We start from the raw sequence: 23,071 nt of genomic DNA on the forward strand, positions 1-23,071 counted from the left end.
TTGCCAAAATAAATAAATTAAAATTCTTAAATTTCTCAAAAGCGCAAATGACCAAATCACATCAAAACTAATTCTCCAAATTATATACACTATTCATTAATACACTCAATCTCTTGTCCGAGTACCTACTAGAAACAAAATTGAGCATGACGAAATAAAAATACACCTCCAGAGACGGCTATTGAGCTTAACAACACAATATAGTATAGGTGATAGTATATATATTCACCAGCTAAATATTGTACAAAATATTAAGGGTCAAATTTCCAAATCAAATATACAAATGTACACTAACAGCTGTCACGCATAAATTACTATCTTACGAACAAAACATTACGGAATGGACAATGTACTCTATAGGTTATGATTTACGAAAATCTAGAAGTGTGGAATAAATTTATCGGATTATTTTTTCACAAGTTTATTATTATTCAAAATACTAAAATTCACAGTAGTTTCTGTTCATACTCTCCTCCAATGGAAAGATAAGTTGGCAAACTTCAAAATTCCGGAACAAACCCTAAAGAATTAAATAATGAAAACAAAACACGAAAAGAATGCAATTAAAAAGGTTTACAATCTCATCGACTAATTTTGATAACTGATTCGAGATTTGTTGCTACTTCTGCTTCTCAATTTACTGAATTTTTTATTTCTGCATTAAATTCATAGGTACTGTATTAGATGTTACACTGTTCGGCGGAACACTGTTATACTGTTAATGACTACATACTGGAATTAATGAATTGTTACGTGAAATTGTAGATCATCTTGAAGCTGAGATAACAGAAGAAACCATAATACATGGATTGCCTTCTGTAACACTGCTAATCGCTTTACTGCGATGAGTGTAATACACAACGAACAAGTAAGGAATCTATCAATAGTTGTTAAATGAATACAATTACTTACTTAGAAACTGGTGTTAAGCGTTGCTAATTTTTTATGTTTCAGAATTCTCTGTAACTGGCTTCATGTATTTTACGGAGAGGATATTTTCGCACTTGAGATGTTCTTTAACCCTATCTTTCATGTTGTCGGAAACCTGAAGAAACTCGAAAATCCAGTTTCTAAACATGTGTACTACTCATGCCAAAACAATTAAGAATACAAATGGTACTTACTTTCTGTAGTAATATCCGTAGTTCGTCCATATTTCGCAAAGAAATCTGAAGCTACGTCTTCTGCTGATTTCCGACCACAATTTCGGGCTTGTAAAATTAGTTTGTCCGCAATTAGCCCGAAGTCAAGAGTGAGCGCATTAGATCGTCCACCAAATAAACACTCGAATTCACTATCAATCTGAAGAAAAAAATCATAAACGAACCAGAACGAAAACAGATATGCAACAACACATATTTAAAAAATACATATAAGAATGCTTAATAAAGCTACTTAAAAATGTTGACACACCATAGAAAGGTATACGAATTGTTTCTCAGCATTCTGAACTGCAGAAAATAAATCACACTCTGTAATCCATTTCTTATAAAATTGGTATGCATTTTAAGTGTCGACAATCGCCGAAACCGGAAGTTCTTCAATCGTTGCTGTATTAATCCTGATGCTGATGTTCCTTTTGTACCAGGACTAAACCATTGTTCCTGAAATAACAATATATTACACTGTTCGTCTTATATGACACTTTTCTGGTGAACTTTCAACACATGAATTACAATAATAAATAAATAAATGTGCCAGTAACATCAACAGTTATAATGCTTTTAAATACTGAGAGGTTGTATTACTTGATTAATACGGTGTTAGACCACCGTTACCTTGAGAACAATCTTCCCTTTAGAAATTCAGAAATGTCTTCCATTTTACATCACTGTCATCTACCCCGCTTAATTTACTACATTCGATGATCTATTAACCACTAGCAACGTCCGTTCATTTTTAAACTTATCAGTTGACATTATACACAGCTGGCTTGCCGCGCTGACTCAGTGGTAGAGTGCTCACCTCTGATAAGTAGAGCCCCTGCTTTGGTTCCATTTCCCGCCAAGTAGGTTTTATGGTAGACAAACACCATGTGCGTTTGTTTCCTACGGGTCTTCCGTTTCTCCCCACTTTCGTCATTCCATCATTATCATCCACTTCATCATCACCGTCTCCCTTAACCTCGGTGCATAATCGTGTAAAATCTCAAAAATTATTATCCTACAAAGTATTAAAAAGGACGAAAATATATTATATATATACATATATATAGACAATACAGAGAAACAGTTACAATATAAATTGGTAAAGGTGGTCCTTGAACGTTTGCCTCTCTCTAATCTACAAGTTAACTCGTGCGCTCCTGTTACTGTAGTTAAACATGTTTTTTGAAGTCGCATGCAAAGTCAAAACATTTGAACTTCAAAATAGTTTGAAGAACTCATAATTAATGTTTTCATATGCGGTTCTAAACGAGTGGTTCTCAACGTGGTTGTTACTAATAGCCAGGGAGTGTTCTCGTTTCCAAAGGGAGTTCTGAAACAAAGTTCTAATAGTCTATTTGAGATTGCGTGACCTATTAGTCTTTTGTTTTCTTCATATTATGCAACAAAAGCTATTATATATTTTAGTAGACTTTTTAATTGAAGCGTTTTATGGTTCTTAACTGCTTTGCCCTAGTCTTACATTCAGCCTTGTGTATGGGTGAACTGGATTAAGATGACAGGAGCATCAAGACAATCGCATTCACCCAAAGAATGCTACGGTCGAAAATGTTAAGAACTACTATTTTTAACTACAATCATCAATACAAAAGATATATTTCTAATAAAAGCCAAGTGTGATACTCACAAATCCACTGCCACTATTTCCCTTCAATATAGGGAACGATCCTATGATTAATTTTGCAAGATTGGTTTTTTGCTTTGTAGTTGGCTGACAGCCGTATTTTTTAATGAAAGCATCTACTATAACTCGGTTGATACTGTACTTCTCTAGAATATTAATCCCTTGATTATTATCCATCTTCTCAAGCAGATCTGGACATTTCCTTTCCAAAAGTGTTCTTAAGTTTAAATTTAAATCATTGTCTTGCTCCTCAGGGGAATGCGACGGAGTTCGGCTTCCACATGTCGACGTTTCAATACTACTACACTCATCATCACAAGGAGACGAGAAAACGTCTAAGGTTGAATCAGTGTCTTCGTCTCTCAGTGTTGTAGGTGGTGAAGAACATGATGATGATGTCATTTCCTGCCATTTCTTGCGGAATTTTAAGCGAGGACCTGCTTCAGGAATTAACGCTTTAATTGTTTCTTCATCTAACAAATAAAAGCTTTCCTCGTCTATTTTTTCACCTAAAATGAAAACACATACAGTGAGCACAAAAGGAAGCTTCGCAACGTAATACACTGCAACTCAAGAGACTGAATCATTAAATTACACCTGTATATCACTAATATTCACAGCTGCTTTTCCCTAGGAAGGTACGGTGGCTACGCGATATTTATTATACTATGAAACGTGATGTAGCAGGTACAATATTTTATTTTACTAAAGAAGAGTGCACTTTCAGGAACTTCTTTATGTAGGACGTGGAGGTACGATCATGAACCGCTTACTTCTGGCGCGAGGAGTCCATGCTACGATCTGGTGGACATCAAGTCCGTGAGTTTTCTCGAGGTTCTGCATTATTTTTAAATATACTAGACAAGCAGAACAGTTGTGCTACAACCTTGTTATAACCGATCCACTCGAAACTAAAACGGTGGTTAGCAAATTTGCAATTGCTAGGTTTTTAGGTACCAACGCTATTATGATTAACATTGATAAAAATACTGATAAAGCGTACTGATCACCCGTACAGTTTGTCGCTTTTGAACTCAATGTTTAGCAAAAGAAAAGAAAGCACCAGCGCCTGCACAAAAGTTCCTTAAAGACCACTCGGTGGAATAAGTATACGATGTCGTATCAGTTACCAGACATTATTAACCCAGACGTCTTTAGTGTCCACATGCCAAAAGGAAAACTGTAGAATACATTATGATGTTCACTGCACCATGAAATGAGATTTAAAACTTGCACAGTAAGGATCCTTTACTTAAAAAATACAGGTACACTCTTGTAAAGTTTCAATAACTTATTTATGAAGGAAGAGTCGTGCATTCATGTGTCGCAAAGGAGGCCTGGTTCGACCCCAGGCCATGTATATTCTGAGACAAAACGAGCCCGTGAGCTTTCAAGATTCTCCCGTTTTCTCCAACATTATACAAACTCTATAAATCATATAATCATTCAGTATCATTAATTATCAGTCTGTTTTATCCTAATGGAAATAATTTCTGCATAAGTATAATATTCTACACTTTTGTCCGAAGTTATGTAGACTGTAATAAACGAGAGGGTGGAATAATAAAAATGGAAGAAAACGAAAGAACACCGATAAAGCCCATTTACACGATGTTTGCCCACCACAAAGCTCACTTAGCGGAAGCCTGGATCGAACCAGGGACCCCACGTACCATAGGTTAGCTCTCTTATCACTCAGCTACCGCAGCCTCTACGGTCATCACTGCGTGAAATTAAAAGAAAAATCACTTTTTGGTTAGTAACCGGGGAACAGTTAAGTCACCTGTAAACACAGAAACTGCTTTCAAAAGTATGGCTCATGCAATTGTAATGGGATCGTAGATTGCAGTGACTACTTAGAACAGTATGTGTGTGGTTCACACATAACCCCGTAGCTGATGTGCCTACATTCTAATGACGCACTCATGGGCTGCCACACATGCATTTCAGCTTCGCCCTTCACTCAACCGGACTAGAAACAATAGTTACTTATTCAAACAACCTGGCATATGTACATGTTTGTCTTATGAGCGTATTATACACCTGTATGCAGTAGGCACTTAGTAGACGTCATAGTAATGCAATTCCAGTTTGATACATAGGTCTACATCTTTTGGTCTTCAATTATACGTACTAGTATAAAAACTAGTATAAAAGCTATAAGCTTATCTTCATCCAAACTTTGTCCTCAAAGTTAAAGACTATAGATTATGCAGAGAGTGTGGAAGGGAGAGGAATTCAAATCAAACTTACATTTTTTCGTGGAAGTCGAATCCGCTTACCTCATTTCACAGTGTTAAACTACGGTAGACTTCCCAACTATACAAATTATATGTTATATTGAAGAAATGAAACATATTCTTGAGACTCTCAATCGATTCCCAAAAATAACCTTTTGATATCTCTTACCGTTTTTGCTATATGAAAATCAATATTGAAACCGGAATTAGTGGTAAATTTTTACCACTTCCGATTTCAGCAGAAATATAGAGATGGGGGTGGTTAATTTCCCTTATATCCTAGGACAATCTGCGAAAACTATTTGTCGCTAGCTATCACCGACTTTGAGTTATAAGCATTACTGTTGAAGTCGGAAGTGATCGATTTCAACCACTTTCGTTTTAAGTATAACATTTGCGAAGATGGAACCTATTCTTGGGACGCTGAATCGATTCCCAAAAACTGCTTGTCGCTATTAGTTTCTGATTTATGGCCATACTTTTGTAACCGGAAGTAATCGATTTCTATCACTTCCGTTTTCAACAGAAGATTGTGGAAGGGGATGGAACCTACTTTTGCAACGTCGAATCTATTTTTGAAAACCGCTTTCCGATACCTCTTACTGTTTTACTCTATCAAAATCAGTACTGAAACCGGAAATAGTAATGAATTTCCACCACTTCCTGTTTTGGTAGAAATATACAGGTGAAAGTGCTTTATTTGCTATATATAAAGAGCCAGAGAGAACCGATTGTTAAAAAATTAGAATAGCACCACTGCAAGAAACCACTTATTTGATCACAGTGTATCGACAGTAACGCAGTTCACTCTTTCGTCTAACAAATCGTACTCATAACCAAATGCCTTTTTGCATGCCTTATTATCTATCCTCTCCTAACTCCAACATAAATGAATCATTTCCGATTTCAATATTGATTGCCGTAGAAGAGAACCAGATAGCCACAAGCAGTTTCTTAGAATCGATTCAAGATCTCAAGAAGAGGTTTCATTTCAATTTCAACGTACATCGCCATATAACAAAAGTGTTAGCATAGCGAGAAACGGTTTTTGTGATCGACTCTGCGTATCGGGGAAATATTCCATCATTACCCGTATCCCTCCACCATAACGGGAAGTGGTAATAGTTTACTATTGTTTCCAATTTAATATTAATCTACACAGAAAAAAATATTAAGAGATAGCTAAAAGTGGATTTTTCAAATCTATTTAGTGTTCTGAGCGTAAGTACGTACCGTCTTCTCTTAACCTGTATTTAAACGAGAACTGGTAGAAAACTCGCTTCAGTTTTAACATTGGTTGTGAAAACGGTAATATATAGCATTTAGTTGTTTTCTTCAATCAATTAAGCGTCCGAAGAACATACATTTAGATCGGAAGTAGAAGCCCACTACAATTTCCGGTTTGTATATTGCAAACAATATCATGTCAAACAAACCAAACTCCTTCACTGATGCACACGTGACAGTACTACTTTCTTGTTAAGAAAAATACAAGCGCGAGGAAGATGACAAGGGGTCATGAAATGTAGCGTCAAGTTTTTCTACATTTGGGTACTTAAGTCAGTATAATTTTAAGTAAGAAATAATGTTTCCCTTTTGCGTTATTTCTATCCATTAAAATAAACAATGTTATTTCAGGCTTTGTTACGAGGAGGTGGGGGGAACCATCTGATATAGGAGTATTTTCATATTTTTCATTGGTATATTTTACCCTGCTTACTAAAAGTGTATAAGTTTCAAATTCACGGAGGGGATACAATATCCCATCAGAAATGCTCCTGAAACAAAATGACACATTCAAATGATCACTTGTGAGAAAAACAAGCACCAAGCGTACGTGCTGGATGATCAGAAAAAAAATACCCATTATTCTTTCAAACAGGATGTAGGCCCAGTCGCTTGAATAGATAGCATGTATGATACATGCAGAAAAAAACTGATTTCACATCAGATCAATTCGTTTATTGGTACGAAGACATTGATATACAAAAAGCGAAAAATGTATAACTGGACAGAAAATCGAATGAGTGTCTCCGGTTTATTGTGCTCACGCGTTAATCACTAAGATAAACGGTTCGCTTCCAGATCACCCATACACTTTTTGAAATGAATCCCACAAAAACTGCACCAGGAGCTGCGGTGGCTCAAAGGTAGAGCATTTACCCTGGTGCGTTGGGTCTCTGGTTCGATCCCAGCTCACGCCAAGTGGGCTTTGTGGTGAACATCCACCGTGTGCGTGGGTTTTCTCGGGATTTTCACGTTTCCTCCTCACTTTCTTCATTCCACCATTTCATTCATTCTCATCATCAGTCTCCCTTAGTTCCAGGTCATAATCGTGGAACGCTGAACTGAAAGATTTCATTTTTCAAAAACTGCTCCAGAGCCCAGGCGTATTATAATCCTGTATTCGTTTAGCGGGTACAAGCCTAAAAGATAAAACTGAAGAATCCATTAAGATATTCATTACACCATGAAACGTGACTCAAAACTTTTAAATAATAACTTTTTTTATTTGTAGGTACACTAAAACGAAATGTGAAGTTTCGGTACCTTATTTACGTAAGAGGAAATGATATAGGGCAGCTGTCACTCACCTGTTGCGAAAGGTCTATGGTTCGATCTCATATAAGTCTCTGGCAGACAACATTGAATTCCTGGGCTCTCTCGATGTTCTCCAGTTTCCTTCTTTTTTCTACAAACATAATAATTATTGTCCCATTAATTATCTGTCCGTTAGCCCGAAGGCAACAATTCCTATTTGAGTGTAACGTCCAACGTTTATGTCCCGATGGTAAATGTTAATAAACAAAGTAGTAAAAAAATGTGGGAGGGAATGATAGAACCCCGGGAAAACTCACCACACACTGTCCACCAGAAAGCTCACTTGGCGCTTAGCCACCGCGGCCCCGGGATAAGCGCCACTCTAAAGAGTAGGTCCTGTCACTCATACCCTCGCTGTTTTACACGCCTTTACAAACTCAACGAAACCAAGTTGCCTAATCTATCTGTTTGCCTGAATGCCTATTGTTTCATACAGAAGCCAACGTTAACTTTGATTCAATGTATTAATGACTGCTCGGAATATTTTTTCGATTACACCTCTAGCTTGCCAGTTGGACTTTTTAATATTTTTGGTTATCTAGCCTTTTTACTAAATTTCTAATTTAAATTTCATCATTCATTATCTATATAAACATCATTTGTAGCGTACTGATTATAGTACAGTGCCAATAAAATAAATTTTATATGCATAGCATTTGCTTATGAATAATCACATTGGCATTACAAAGGTGGCAGTTTCCCGACAAAAAAATATATTCCGCCGAACTTGATACTGAAACGAAACCCCTGATTCCATCTCAACGCACGTCAAACAGGTGGGTCTCTCTTAGACTTAGAGCCCAATCTTGGAACGTTAAATTAATTTTTTTTAAAAAAAGCAATCTCTTAAGTTTTACGTCCCACAGTTCTGTAGGGTACGCTAAAGGAGACTATGATGAGAATGAATAAGATAGTGGAATGAAGAAAGTAGGAAGAAGCAGAAGAATCCAGAGGAAACCCACACGCACTGTGTTTATCCGTCACAAAGCCCACTTGCCGCGAAATGGGATTGAACTTAGGTCCTCAGGCACCAAGCGTTCTACCACTGAGCTACCGCGGCCCCTACGTTACATTAAGAACAAATATGCACAGTACTATATGCAATGTGCAAATTGACGGAGAATGTCAGGGATTTCCCCCCCTGAAAAAAATATGCCTGGAGAAGAAAATTGTTATCCAAATTCTCCATATATAGTATACGTGAGTGATGACTGGGTGCATATATGGGTGAAATTAATTCCTACCCTGGAAAAAAATATGTGCAGATTGATTATACGGATCCACATATTTGTAAAATTTATAGAAGATCCCCATCAGAATGTCGCGGTCGGCAAGAGGGATTGCCGTCGTCGACGGTGGCATGCCGCCGGTAGGCAGTAGGGTGCATCGAATTTCCACTTTTTTTGAAATCAGCTTACCCTAGTGATATTTTTTTGCAAAATGGCCTCCATATAACGTATAAAAAAATTGCAAGTCGATTGGTCAATATCTTTAGGTGCCACCAACGGCCAAAAGTTTTGAAATTTTGTTAAAAAATAAATGTTATTTTTAAAAATGTAAAATATCTAGTTTTATGAAATATGGTTATCCTATCTGGTTTTGTTTCTGTAAAAGGTCAATATTTTACGTGAAAAAAAATTCAGCTTGATGAGTCAAGTCATTCAGGTGCCACCTGTGGCTTAAAATATGGACAAATGTGTCCCTACTTTTTCATTTTTTTGAAAATTAAGTAGCATTGTTTGTGATTCATCTGGATCGTTAATTAGATAAGAAAGATTTTGTTTTACATCTGCAGCTATTTGCTTATTTCCAAATGTTAATGATTGAAATGACCCAGAACTCACCATGAGGAGGTGGCTGTAGTTCGAGTTCCGCCCACCCATATGTACTAATGTTGCATATGGTAGTGCAAGTCATATTGTTACTCTTTTACCTCAAACTGTTTTTCTTTTCTTTTTGCATTACATTCTGGTATGTTTTTTCTTGTTTGTAGTGTTGATAGGACAAATCTATGTCGTGCTTCTTGCCCACATACCGTTGATGCCGCTTCTGTCCCCAACTTCACCATTCTTTCTACCGCACGAGTGTGACAGGGTAAGGATGTAATAGATTCAGCAGCCATTGGAGCCGTCTTTACATTTTCTCTTAGCTTCTGCAGGCTCAAGTGCTTTGTCAGTGGTGACTCTGTCAGCGTCATGTTGACCAATTAATCATATCAACATAGTTTGTCGCTTCTAAGTTGATTTCAGGGATGACGAATTCCCGTACCGGTACGCGATCACCAGATTGGGTCGTTTGTCTTGCTTTTAGGACTCGCCTCCAGCCGAGCTCTCGTACGTTAGCATCTTGGTCAGTCAACATTGGTAGAAGTAGGTTTTCAGGATGACCGTACCACTCATTTCTACGGACATTGGATCAATTATTTTCCTGTATTTCGCTTCCATGTGGCGAGAAGTCGTGATGAGTTGCCACAAATGACGAGTTTCTTCTGCACACGATATATTACGGATCACAGCAAACCGGAGTGGCGCGTAGACCATCATGATGTACTGGACGATGGTTTTAAGTTCATTCGTGGGTTCTTTTGTTCCTACGCACAAACGTAAGACTCTATTTGCTGTAATTACCCATCTGGCTTGATGGATTTTACCAGGGTTCATGTGAGCTAACTCAATGGACATTCTCCTGAAGAAACCGCTTGTCAGATATTCAGCACTTATTTTTGATCCGTGTTTAATGAATCTTCAGTGAAGTTGAGATCCCAGTCTACTGGAACGGGCTGAAAAATCTGGAGTGACAACTCTTCACAGATTGGAAGTGCTGATTCTATTGGTCCTTTAAATGTATTTGGTAAAGTAGACTTGCCGTCTATAAATTCAATCAAATGTCGAAATGGGAGTTCATTCGTATGTATGATGATTAATTGGTGATATGATTAATTGGTCAGCATGACGCTGACAGAGTCACCACTGACGAAACACTTGAGCCTGCAGAAGCTAAGAGAAAATGTAAAGACGGCTCCAATGGCTAATGAATATATTACATCCTTACCCTGTCACACTCGCGCGGTAGAAAGAATGGTGAAGTTGAGGACAGAAGCGGCATCAACCGTATGTGGGCAAGAAACACGACATAGATTTGTCCTATTAACACTACAATCAAGAAAAAACATACCAGAATGTAATACAAAAAAGAAAAGAAAAACAGTTTGAGATAAAAGAGTAACAATATGACTTGCACTACCATATGCAACATTAGTATATACGGGTGGGCGGAACTCGAACTACAGACACCTCCTCATGGTGAGTTCTGGGTCATTTCAATCATTAACGTTTGGAAATAAGCAAATAGCTGCAGATGTAAAACAAAATCTTTCTTATCTAATTAACGATCTAGATGAATCACAAACAATGCTACTTAATTTAAAAAAATGAAAAAGTAGGGACATATTTGTCCATATTTTAAGCCACAGGTGGCACCTGAATGACTTAACTCATCAAGCTGAATTTTTTTTCACGTAAAGTATTGACCTTTTACAGAAACAAAACCAGATAGGATAACCATACTTCATAAAACTAGATATTTTACATTTTTAAAAATAATATTTATTTTTTAACAAAATTTTAAAACTTTTGGCCATTGGTGGCACCTAAAGATATTGACCAATCGACTTGCAATTTTTTATACGTTATATGGAGGCCATTTTGCAAAAAAATATCACTAAGGGTAAGCTAATTTAAAAAAAAAGTGGAAATTCGATGCACCCTAGTAGGCAGCCGGCACCCCTCCGCGGCGGCACGACGATCTACTTGTTCAAAATTGCCGACCTTTTGCCGAGGCGGCAAGCGGTCGAAATTCGTTTTAAAAAATGCCCTTTGCCGAGTGTCAGAGTCGGTAAAACAGTCGGAAAGCCCTCTTTCCGACCCTCTGCCGACTCCTTATGCCGGCCTGTTTTCAAATTGCGGCGCCAGTCTTTACGGCTGTTTGCCGACTGCCCGGCAAGGCAACTTTCCGACGGCGGCGCCGGCGCATTCAATGCATATTTCCGGCTGTTTGCCGACTGCTCGGCAAGGCATCTTTTCGACGGTGGCGTCGGTATATTTTATGCTCATTTCCGGCTGTTTGACGATTGCTCGGCAAGGCAACTATTCGACGGCGGCGCCGGCGCATTTTATGCACCTTTTCGGCTGTTAGCCGACTGCTGGAGAGGACCTCATTTCGACGTCGGCTTCCCGATTCTCCCACAGGCGGCATCCTACCTCTTGCCGCCGCCGAATAGTGGCCCTTTGCCGACTAGAAATCAACGCTTCAGGAAGGCAAAATTTTCATCATCTTTTGCATTAGTCTTGCCTAAGTCTTCCTCCATGCTATGATTTCTCGACGAGGAGCACCCTTGCAAGTTCTTGAAGTATAATACTTGCATTTTTTGTGTGTGTCCCAGTATAAAACTTGTTCCTTTTTGCTTTTTGCAGCACTCTCAGCCAAAAAAGAAGAAATTGAATGGGACATGCAAGTATTATATATTTTCAGAATTAGCAATTGTGCCCTTCATGAGAAATCATAGCACGGAGGCAGACTTAGGCAAAGCTACAGTAAAAGGTGGTGAAAATTTTGCCTTCCTGAAGGGTTGATTTCCAGTCGGCAAAGGGCCATTTTTCGACTGCGGCAAGAGGTCAGATGCCGCCTGTGGAAGAATTGAGAAGCTGACATCGAAAAGAGATCCTTTCGAGCAGTCGTCAGACAGCAAAAAAGGTGCGTAGCAATGCAATGAAAATCATGGCGGATTTCCACCAGTATTGTTGCACTCGGTACATACGCAGTACATTTCCACAATTCTCAGTACGATTTAAGTGCTATATAGAGGGAAACTATCTGGGAATGACTTACAAATGCTTGAAAGCGACCTAAAAGTAACAACTGAGCAGCTAATAATGATCGTTAGAAATAATTCAATTAACACGTCTGCGAGCCTAATGTGAAAAACGTACAACAGTCAGTACATTTTTCCCCTGAAAGCATATTTCTCACTATCACGACCACTAGGAACAACACTGTTCTATGTATTCAAAATTTGTTAGTTGCAAACGCTTTCTTCGAAAAAAAAAAGCCGTAGCAATTCGTTAGAATACGGTCTTTTCAGGTTGTCGTTTTCCCATCAACTATTTGAAAAAGGATTTTAATCGTCAATGATTTTCTAAATTTTTTTAAAATACAGGGGTCACACTCCCAATGGAAAATGTGATTTAAATAAAAATTAATGAAGTAAAAATTATAAATAAAAATACTGTAATAAAAGGTATGTGGTGCCGGAGAGATTCAAACCGGGCCTACACGCAAAAAAAAAGGTTATTAGTAAACAAGAAAAAGGTGGACAGTAACCAAGTTAGTTTGTCAATGTATGGACAACAGAGACGTGTGTCCAAGCAGGCAAGTCAACACCCACAAACGCTCCTTGTGCCACCAGTGACCCACTTTATTTTTCACTACGTTACATGGGCTATATCATTCATTTAGCCAAACCCAAGTTGTTCCACTTCAGGCACACTACCCGTTCTCTTGTTGTAGGAATTTCGTTCAGTTTTCTTCTCAGGTTTTCGATGTAACACGGTATTGTTCAGGAAGTTGCTAATGAATAAAACTGGTCTTGAGCGATTGTGGGTTAACGAGAGAAGGTGACAGTAACCTTGCGTTGCAGGTTAATATTGCTAGGTTACAGTGTAATATCTCACAGGGATACGGTAACTGATCACGTAGTTACCACTATCAATCATAGCCTGCAGCCGGTAACCTAGTTAGTATGCTGGAATAACCGACTGCTCGGTTAATGAAGCAGGGTGCATCAACTGCAGTAACCGAGTATTTTGGTTAATATAACATATTGAATTAGTTAAAGTAACCCTTTTTGTGTTGATTTTCAGTTTAACGTCCCTTGTAGTAGCAAGGCCATATGAGACTGTACCTATTGATTAACGTGGAATCCAAACCACATGAGCTCCCACCAAGAATTTAACCCAGGTCTCCCACGCCAAGAGCGCGTACGTTAACCGTTTACGAACGTAGGAGCTCACGGATTGTTTCGAGTTTAGTGTACCTGTATATACTGACTCCAAAAAATATAATTGTCTTAGATGGGGAACTCATTCTTAAAAAGAAAGGGCCGAGGAAAGGTGAACACGGAAACCCATGCACCAGAGGTGAACGCTCTACCACTGAGCCACTGCTGCCCGCAAAAAATCAAAATAAGACAGTCTGGTGCAGGTGTAGTTTTGGTGCACTACATTTTGGAAGATTTACAGGTAAAATTCAATACTTTCCATGAAAAGACATCTTTATAAGGAACAAATTTGTACCGGTAACTTAATTACATACAATGTAATACAACTCTATCTTAGGTTTACTAGTGTAAAATCATTACAAGTGCTTTATGACGAATAAAACAAATGAGTGCATATGAAAAATGGCTCTATTAGATTTTGTTTTCCACGGGCGTCTTATTTCTGCATCGTGTACACCGGCATCATATTTCTGCACAATGTGCAGAACCTGTATTTTGTTTACAAGTGGAGAGTTACTAGTATGAAACAACAACAAGTGTTGTTGAAACTTGTATCATTCTCAAAACGCACTACCTTCCACTACCCTCACTTCTGCGCATACACACTATCGCTGACGTGCCTGCTCCCTTCGGACGCATTCCCGCGCGGGTCCACCAGCTTTGCCCTATCGGACTCGGTTCGATAGCATTTGTGCTATTTATTGGCCACCCAGCACAGTTTGTTTTGTGCATTTTGTGCATTATAATTTTTCAACATTTTTTCTAGTATTGCGCCACAAGTAAACCTGTACATACTACCTCATTTCTCCTGTATTTTTTTTTAATTGGAAGTTTTCGCTCACATGTGAAACAAGTCCTGCAGTATAAAATCTAGTGGATCTTATTAGGTTACTAAAGAGACACTAAATACTAGAGAATACTAAAGAAACACAAAACTTGTCATGACACTAAGCATTATGAGAAATTGTCTACGTTTCTCTAAGATAATTATCTTCCTTTTTATTATTAAGGCTTGAAACTTATGTACAAATTCGAACTTGTGTTCGTTCAGGTTTATTTTCGGCGCACCACCCGGAATAATTGAAGAAAAATTTTAATTATTTCACCAATTTCCTTCTTATTGCTTCTAAAATATTTCCACTGGGCGACATGAAAATATCACACCTGGCATACATAAAATTATTAACTGGTTCTAGCAACCAAGTTATCCTTTAACCTCCAGTTGGTTACCGATTATTTTTCTCAGTGTACCACTCACCGCCCTTCCGTTTTTCCCCTGGAGTACGATTTCTGGTTGGAAATAGCGTTCCTTTGATTGTATTATAAGAGTGCGGCCTGTATGCCACCTCGCTTTATTAAGTATTTCTGCCATAAGAAAAGTTTGCGGATCACTTTCTCACTCTATTATGCAACAACTATTCACAAAAACTACAAAACAAGCTATCACATCTAGCAGTAAGTCAGAGCACTTAGTCTAGAAATTATCCAAACTAACCTAACCTAAATTTTAGGATTTACTGTTGTATCGCAGATCTAATTTGAAAATCGAAAAAAATGTATCAAAACGTACTCCGATCGGTTATATTTGGTTGGATTAGATTAAGTTACGTTCGATTAATTTACATTAGTTTAGGGACATAAAAACTACAGTGCAAAAAACAAAAGCCAGCCTGTGCTAGTCAGGGGCGGATCCAGGACGGATTTCTAGGGGAAGGTACGTTGTAATACTACAACTTAGAGCTACTTTTAAGTACTCCAAACTCTGGAATGGGTTTTATTTATATACAAAATAAGAAAGTTTCCTATTTTGGGAGGGGGGCAACAGCCCCGATCGCTCTTCCTGGATCCGCCCCTGGTGCTAGTTGGCCACTGAAAAGCACGAATTTTATATAACTGAGTCAGGCATGGGCAACGCTGGTGTGCCCGCGAAGTAGCGCAGGGGTGTGTTCGAAGGGGACAAGTGCGTCAGCGACGGTGGGTATACGCGTAAGCGAGAATAGTGAAAACATGTGGGTTTGGTAATCATACATATTACAATATCACTTGTTATGGTTTCATAATAGCTACGCTTCAGTTGCAAACATAAAATAAGCTTTCGTACACTGTGGAGAAATCCATTGCCGTTGAGTTAGAAGCCACTTGCCTTAAAAAATTGGCATACAAACTTTTGCAATTTCAAGAAGAAAATCGTCTTCTTAACTGTCCCTCGTTTCTTTAAAATAAAAAATAAGTGAAATCTTTAAGCTTTTTGTCCCACGGTTATGCCGGTTAGGCTAAAGAAGACGGTGATGATGAGTAATGAATGAGATGGTAGAATGAAGAAAGTATAAATAAACGGGAGAATCCCGAGGAAACCCACGAAGACGGTGTTTGTCCACCAGAAGGTTCACATGGCGATGCTTGCGAGCGAACCCGGGACCCCAAGCACCAAAGGTAAACGTTATACCACTGAGCCAGCGTGGACCCTATAATTGTAATCGAGTTCTTGAAATACCTTAAGGGGTCCGTGAAGGTAAGCAGAAAGGTAACAAATTGAATCGAAGTTAATACACAGGTTGGGCTAGGTAGTATAATTTAAATCACTTTCTTTCATACCCCCCCCCATTTTACATGCCAGAGACGCCAGTGCGCGGGAACATACTATAACCGAATCTTTTTCATGCGCAGCGACAATTAACATATGTAACACAACATATAAAATTTATGACAATTTGAAATGTATATGCATAATATTAAATTAACTCACCACATATATATAGCTCTCTCACTTTATATTCAATGAATAATCCCTAAAAGTATGAGCGTCCTGCTCCTTCGGAAACTGATGCAGTTTTATTTATACTATATCCCATGTTTTCGTGATATTTGCTTAACCAGCAACTTGATACAGCTCCAATGAATTAATATTTTTTTATCATAAACATTTTCCTCCCACTTGTAAACTCAGCTCAACGAACTTTGTTTGAAGCACACTGAATCACCCACACTGCATCATCATGTGACAAATAATGAACGCGAATCGAACCTACAGGCAGCGCAACCAGACTACGATTTCTGCAATCAGGCTCTTCAGCGGCAAAGGCGGCTCGGCGCCTCTCCGAGCATCTTTTCAAGATCGGTCCGTCCGCTGCTTGCCGACCTTCTTTCGGCTTCATTACTTATCGGCACGGCGCCAGCGTTTCGGCGTCTTTCCGACAATATTTGCCGCGGTCGCCGTCCGCTGTTTGCCGTCTTCTTCCAAAATGCTTGTCAAGAATCCTCTCGTACTTGATTTTAATTTAAGTATTTACTTCTCATATACCCTTTGTGTGCAGTCCCTTTACTACATTTCTTTTCATACATTTACATTTTTTATGGTTGGCACGCCGTCAACGTTTTTCGCCGTCTTTACAACCATCATATGTCGTGTCGTTCCGTCCGCTGTATGCCGACTTTCAGCCGACTCCGTTTTCACAAGACATATTTTACGGAATTAGTGCCACCCACAAGAAAAACCTTCTTACAGTTTCAATTTTTACTTCATCATTAAAGAAGATACATTCTCTATTCATTTTCCAAAATTGCACTCTTTGCCGCTGGTATGCGTTATTGCAACTTTCGCCAACTTCGGTTTTCAAGAAATTGCCGGCAGTCTCTTTTTGCAGCCGTCGTCCGACTGTCTGCCGACTGTTTTGAGAAAGCTTTATACGAGGGAAATATATGCCCTAATTCGTATTTTAAAGCAACAAATTACCTTCTAACTCTCTGTTTTCTTTTGGTGAACGAATGTCCTTTTGCTCGTCGCGGTCGAAAATCGAGCGGGAAGACGCCGATGTCCGGCGCTGGCAATCCGACCGCGGCATCTGGTCGGCATGGACAAATTGTCTGACTATATGCGGCAGGATCCTGATGGGGATATTTGTATTAATATTTTAATGGAGCAGTGTGATAGTAGTCGTAATATGATATGCTCTTACTTGTGAAATATGTATTTACGTGTATATATTAATGAACGTGGAATCTAGTATGCACTCATTCGTCCATAAGGTAAGTAGTGATAGATTAATGAAGGACAACACAACGTGCAAGGAATGTTACGAGCAAATTACTTTAACAAAAAAGTTATCTTTCCATCGTGAAAGCAATTGTTCTCTAGGGTCCTTTTTCATGTGTATACCCACAATTACTGACGCGCCAGTTCCCTACGGATGCATTCGCGCTCGGTAACCTGCTGTGCTCGTGCCCTCAGTCGGTTACCTAGCATTCATGCTTTTAAGTGGCCACCTAGCACAGGTAACATTGTTTTTGCACATGACCTCTTAAAGTAAATCTACACAGGGGGACGTAAATGCACACTTCAATGTAACGAGCAAATGAATTTAACAAAAATATATCTTTGCATAGTGAAAGCAGTCGTTTTTCAAAATCCTAATTTAGGCGTATATCCACCATCTCTGGCGCGCCTGATCCCTACGGACGTATCCCAGCGTTACAGTATGGGTTCCCATGCTGTGCTTTTGCCCTGAGTCAGGTAGATAGAAATCGTGCTTTTTAGAGGCCACCTAGCATAGTTTTGCTGATGATTTTCATAAAGTGAATTTGCACCGAGGAATGCAAGTTCACACGTCATGCTGAAGGTAGAGAATGCGAATTCAGAGAGAAAGTAGTATATATTTCATGAATATCTGTATGGATTAGTATAATCAATCTGCACGAAATATTCAATTCGCATACTGACTTGCCTATATGCTACAAATAACAGAGTATGTTTAGTACAAGTGATCAAGAAGCACGTAAGAAACACAAAATTTACAGGAGAAATGAATGATGCAAGTACTTAGACGTAACATAACGTAACCAAATCTAACCCAACCTAAGCTATCCTCAACTAACCTAAACTAACCTAATATTGGAAGAAATAAGCGAAATTCTATATTTTTTTGGAAAATTATGAGGGATCCCTACATTAATATAACAAATTAAACTAACCTAACCTATCCTAAACTAACCTAACCTAATCTAAACTAACCTAACGTACTCTAAAGTAACCGAATGTGAACAGAAAATACCAAAATTGTAACATTTGTTTAGAGAAAAGAGCTGGACCCATTCTGTTAAACATAGGCCCAAATAACCTGCATACATTATGTCATTAAAACTATTACTGATACAAAAAAAGGAGCGCGAATCTATTTTACGTAATCAGTACAAAGCACCTCCGCATTGCAATTCCATAATTATAAATCACAATTTTTTAAACGCTGTTTCTAACTACACGGATGACATGTGTTCTTTGACTCCGTACATAGCTATTTTGCAACTTATAGTGAAGGGAAAAGGGTGTAAAACATTGACATGCCTCCTCATTCTATTGTAATATAGAAATTAACGTTCCCTACGGGGCTCCAGCCTGCTTTTACTTGTTATTACTGTTTCGTTATTATGTGCGTTGAATATTTAGCTTTGATAAATATAGGAGCTAACCTGCTTACTAACCTATATGAAAGGAATAAGCATTTTACACCCTAACGAATATACATACATACTGTAATATGTTTACATATTGTAGTATGTTTAGAACTCACCGAATCACATTCATACCAGAACTTTAGACAAGTAAACAACGAGCTGTGCATTTTGTAGCTACTTAGTATAATTTATACTTACGTTCGAAAGCTGGCAAATACTCTTCTAAGTTTATTGTGATGAGAATTACTTCTATGAAGTCCATGTCATACTTTTACACACAATATCAACTCTTCAATCTCTTCTCCGCTGTCGTCCTCGTCACATGATGTGAATTCATACCCTACAGCCGCATAACCGTACTGCGTACTCATATCCATTCGCAGTTTGCTACAACTGAGAACTTTTATCTTGTTTCCTGTATAGTAATTATGCCCTAGCAATCCTACACTCTAATAAAACATAGTATTATTATTTCGGTAAGAGTGTTGCCGTTACTGTTTAATCATCTATTGATGTTGCAAGTCACGCACTATTCCATTCTCAGTTTTAAGAAATGAGAAAATCTCATAAATGGGAACCTGAAAATTTGCCTTGAGCTCACAAATGAAAACACATGTCAAAATAATGAGACATTTTTCTTCAAACATGAGTAAAAATTACTTATTTTATTTTGAACATGCATTTTTCTCATTTCTGAGCAAGGAAATTTTTAACAGTGCAATTTAGCTCAGCTAACGGTATAAGCGGGTTAGACCTACGGATTTTTGGGTCCAACCACAGATGACGGCGTTACACTCCTATTGTTTTACAATTGCTGTAAATCTTCCTGCTTTGGAAATGAACGGAACTTGACATTCTCTTCTCCAACTTTTCTATTTCGTGTGTTCCTTTCAATGCCGTACACACTACATGAGCATTGTTAAAGTTTTGAAAGTCAATGTAACAAATACAGATGAGTTCTATTTACACAATATATATACAGTACAAGATACACAATAATATTCCACATACAATATGTCATACACAACAGTATATAGCAAATTCATCAAATGTTTAAAAAAACAAAGAAAACGTATATCTTCAACACAAATGCAACTAACAACCGGTCACTGAGAGGGCGCGACAATGTTTGCTTCTTCGAGGAATTAGAGCTTTTATTGTGAGCGTAACGTCAGGCGAAAAGACAGGCTGCGTGTGGGTTTACCTTGTCTTATTTCTACCATGGGTGTTAATAGTTGATATTTTAGCGCAAAATACGTTTGGCAACACTGCTCTTTGTCAACTGGTCTATTGCTCATGCCTTTAGGTATTTGCCGTAAAGCTATACAGCGAGCTTTTGTCGTTCTGTGTCACTCTCTCTCTGCCCCTAGCTGTGCTTGCGAGAATGTTATTTTCTTTTCATGGATTTGGATAAGGGGTACGACACCTTACCCACTTTGGGAGAGTGAAAAGAAGTAGTAACATATAAAATGATCGAAAAAGACAACCGATGTTAATGCAGAGTTAATAGCTTCGAGGTCGCTTAGATGGTTAGGCGTAATGCGATCAGGCATTTTCTCTTAGTAATTTCTTCATATACGTCTACCAAGTTAACCAACCTTGACTTATCTGCGAACAGTAGTTGGTGAGTGTATTCTTGATTGCTATTTTCAGTTTCTCCACTATCATCCCATACCCTACAGTATTTTGTTATGTTTTGAAAAAGCATGATTCTATAAATTCGTTAAACATTTTTTCTAGTCATGTTCTTTAGTATTATCCTCTTCATTCTAATTAATTTAAATGGTTCCAATAATTAAGAATTTTGACTTTAAAAGTGCAGTTGAGGCGATCGTCCAACAAAGAAGAGGAAACTTTCTTATTTTATATATAAATAAAACCCATCCCAGAGGTTGGAGCTGTTAAAAGTAGCTCTTAGTAGCAGTATTACAACTTACTGCCCTCCAGAACTCGTTTCTGGATCCGCACTGAAAATTTTTTACAATGACCAAGAATTTTAAAACAAGATGAGACTTTATTTCTAATCATTATCATAACCCGAAGAGAAAGCCTAATAAATCAAAATATTAGACGTAGAAAAGCGACAGAAATAATGAATTAAACTACAGGCTAAGCAGAGAAACAGGTCCAGGTTTCAAATTAGTGTAAATTTAATATGCGAAGGAATATTTTGCTAAAATGTTGAACAGTGATACATAAACTCAAAAAGTTTTTGCAGCAATAATTGAAATCACAAACACTCGATGTGCGCGCCACCTGTAACGCGGGAAATATCGAGGCGGTAACCTAGCTCCAACCACACGTAATGAAGCATATCCGGTGTGATGCAGTTGGCAGCATCACTAATTCGTTCTTGGAGATCGTTCAGAGTTGCGGGTAGTGGAGGTGCATACACTTACTGTTGTTTGTGGCATCTGCAACTCTCTGCTAGCTTTACGTGTAGACTTCTGTGGGCTGTGTACGAATGCTGCTCTTACGAGCTCCACAGTTTCCTCGAAGACTGGACATCGCCCTGAATGTCCTTTTCTTTTATCACAAATGCACCCCGTCTCAATAAACGTTGTATGCCACTTCACAATGGATTTGTGGGTGGGTGTATCAGCATTAAATTGTCGTTTGAAATCACGTTGCGCTCCCACAAAACTGCTTGCTTTTGCAAATTGTAAAATGCACTAGCTTCGTTGTTGTAGGTTGAACGCCATTTTCGATGTTACTGCCCTCTAGCTGCCCTGGTCAGAACTGGGACTCTGAAAAGATAGATGGGAAAATACTTTGAATTTACTGAGCTTCGTACAAAATTTCATGTAAATACTCAATTAAATGTTAATTATATGGCACTTTAAAATCAGGACTGTTTCTGTGCTCACCCTGTATTAATTGACTCTTAGAAGTATACTAGATATAGGCCGTGTCCAAAAGTGCATAGTGCACACTTCGAGGATGCACACTCGAAGTCTACAAATGGAGTGCACACTAAATAGTGTACACTTCGTCATATTAGCTTTTGATCCACACTTGTTTACAGCGCCTCATCGTGGTGGAATATGGAACGTCGATAACGAAAGAAGGGAGAATTTCGCGTACTAGAAAAAATAACATGCTTTTTTTTAGATGAATGATTTTCCAGTTATATTAAAGATAAATATATCGTACAGATTGACAATATAGGGTAACCATAAAATGACTTAAAAGTTTCTTTCATGTATGCCAACAGCTTGAGCTTTGCCGTATTTGCAAATATTTAGGTCTATCAGCATAAAAACCACCAAACTATTGACGATGTTCTATTTTGTTAGGTATGCTTGCGCGAGGGAATATATATATATTAATCTTCCGGAAGAAAGTAGCATTGGTGGTTAGGGCGCTGATGACACTGTTGCAAAGTAGTTAGGAATTTTATTGCAGGTGAAAGAAGGCAATTTGCAAAAGCGTTAAGACACCGAAGGTACCGAGGTGAGCGCCATTTACAATAATGTGGCTCACAACTACTTTGGGAGAGAGTTCATATTGAGTATAATTCCTTTATGTACGGTAGATACACAACAATGATACTATAATTGTCGTCCTTCTATTGTATTGCTTCAGTTACAGGCATACTGATTAGGCTATTTTTACCATATTGTGCTAATGTTGAAGTTCCTTATATGTTACGCTTTTTTTTGTGAATCTATAGATTTTACCCGTAAATTTTCAAAATAGTGTCTCCATATTCTTAATCGAAACCGAAAGTTAACACTTACAAGGATGACAAGGAAAGAAGTGGTGGAGTTGAACAACATGAGGACCAAAATTTATAGAAAAAAAGCTATTATGTCACTATGAAATGCCAATTTATAAGGATCACGTGTACTCAAGGTGGATAATCTTAATTAAAGTAATATGTTAAAAAAACAAAAAGATATAAGATTACTATCTTATAAGCCCGCTTAAATTGGGT

General features: G+C 38.1%; 1 protein-coding gene across 1 annotated transcript; it reads right to left on the reverse strand.

The window, feature by feature from the left end:
* Positions 1–2,766: 2,766 nt before the first annotated feature.
* Positions 2,767–19,492, reverse strand: LOC145682900 (uncharacterized). The gene is made up of 2 exons (XM_081754262.1): positions 19,333–19,492; positions 2,767–3,299 (listed from the first exon to the last, which is right to left on the reverse strand). The coding sequence occupies exons 1-2, from the start codon at positions 19,394–19,396 to the stop codon at positions 2,767–2,769; spliced, it is 597 nt and encodes a 198-aa protein (XP_081610388.1). The 5' UTR covers positions 19,397–19,492.
* Between the last annotated feature and the right edge of the window lie 3,579 nt (positions 19,493–23,071).

The sequence above is a fragment of the Thermobia domestica genome, chromosome 4, assembly GCF_964235325.1.
Source record: "Thermobia domestica chromosome 4, izTheDome1.hap1.1, whole genome shotgun sequence".
NCBI classification, from domain to species: Eukaryota; Metazoa; Arthropoda; class Insecta; order Zygentoma; family Lepismatidae; genus Thermobia; species Thermobia domestica.

Bases quoted from the DNA above. Each gene is read 5' to 3' on its own strand.
- LOC145682900 (XM_081754262.1), bottom strand. From the start codon at position 19,396: ATGGACTTCATAGAAGTAATTCTCATCACAATAAACTTAGAAGAGTAT. The intron at 3,300-19,332 runs GTAAGTATAAAT...TTTTCATTTTAG, and splicing joins GTATTTGCCAGCTTTCGAAC to GTGAAAAAATAGACGAGGAA.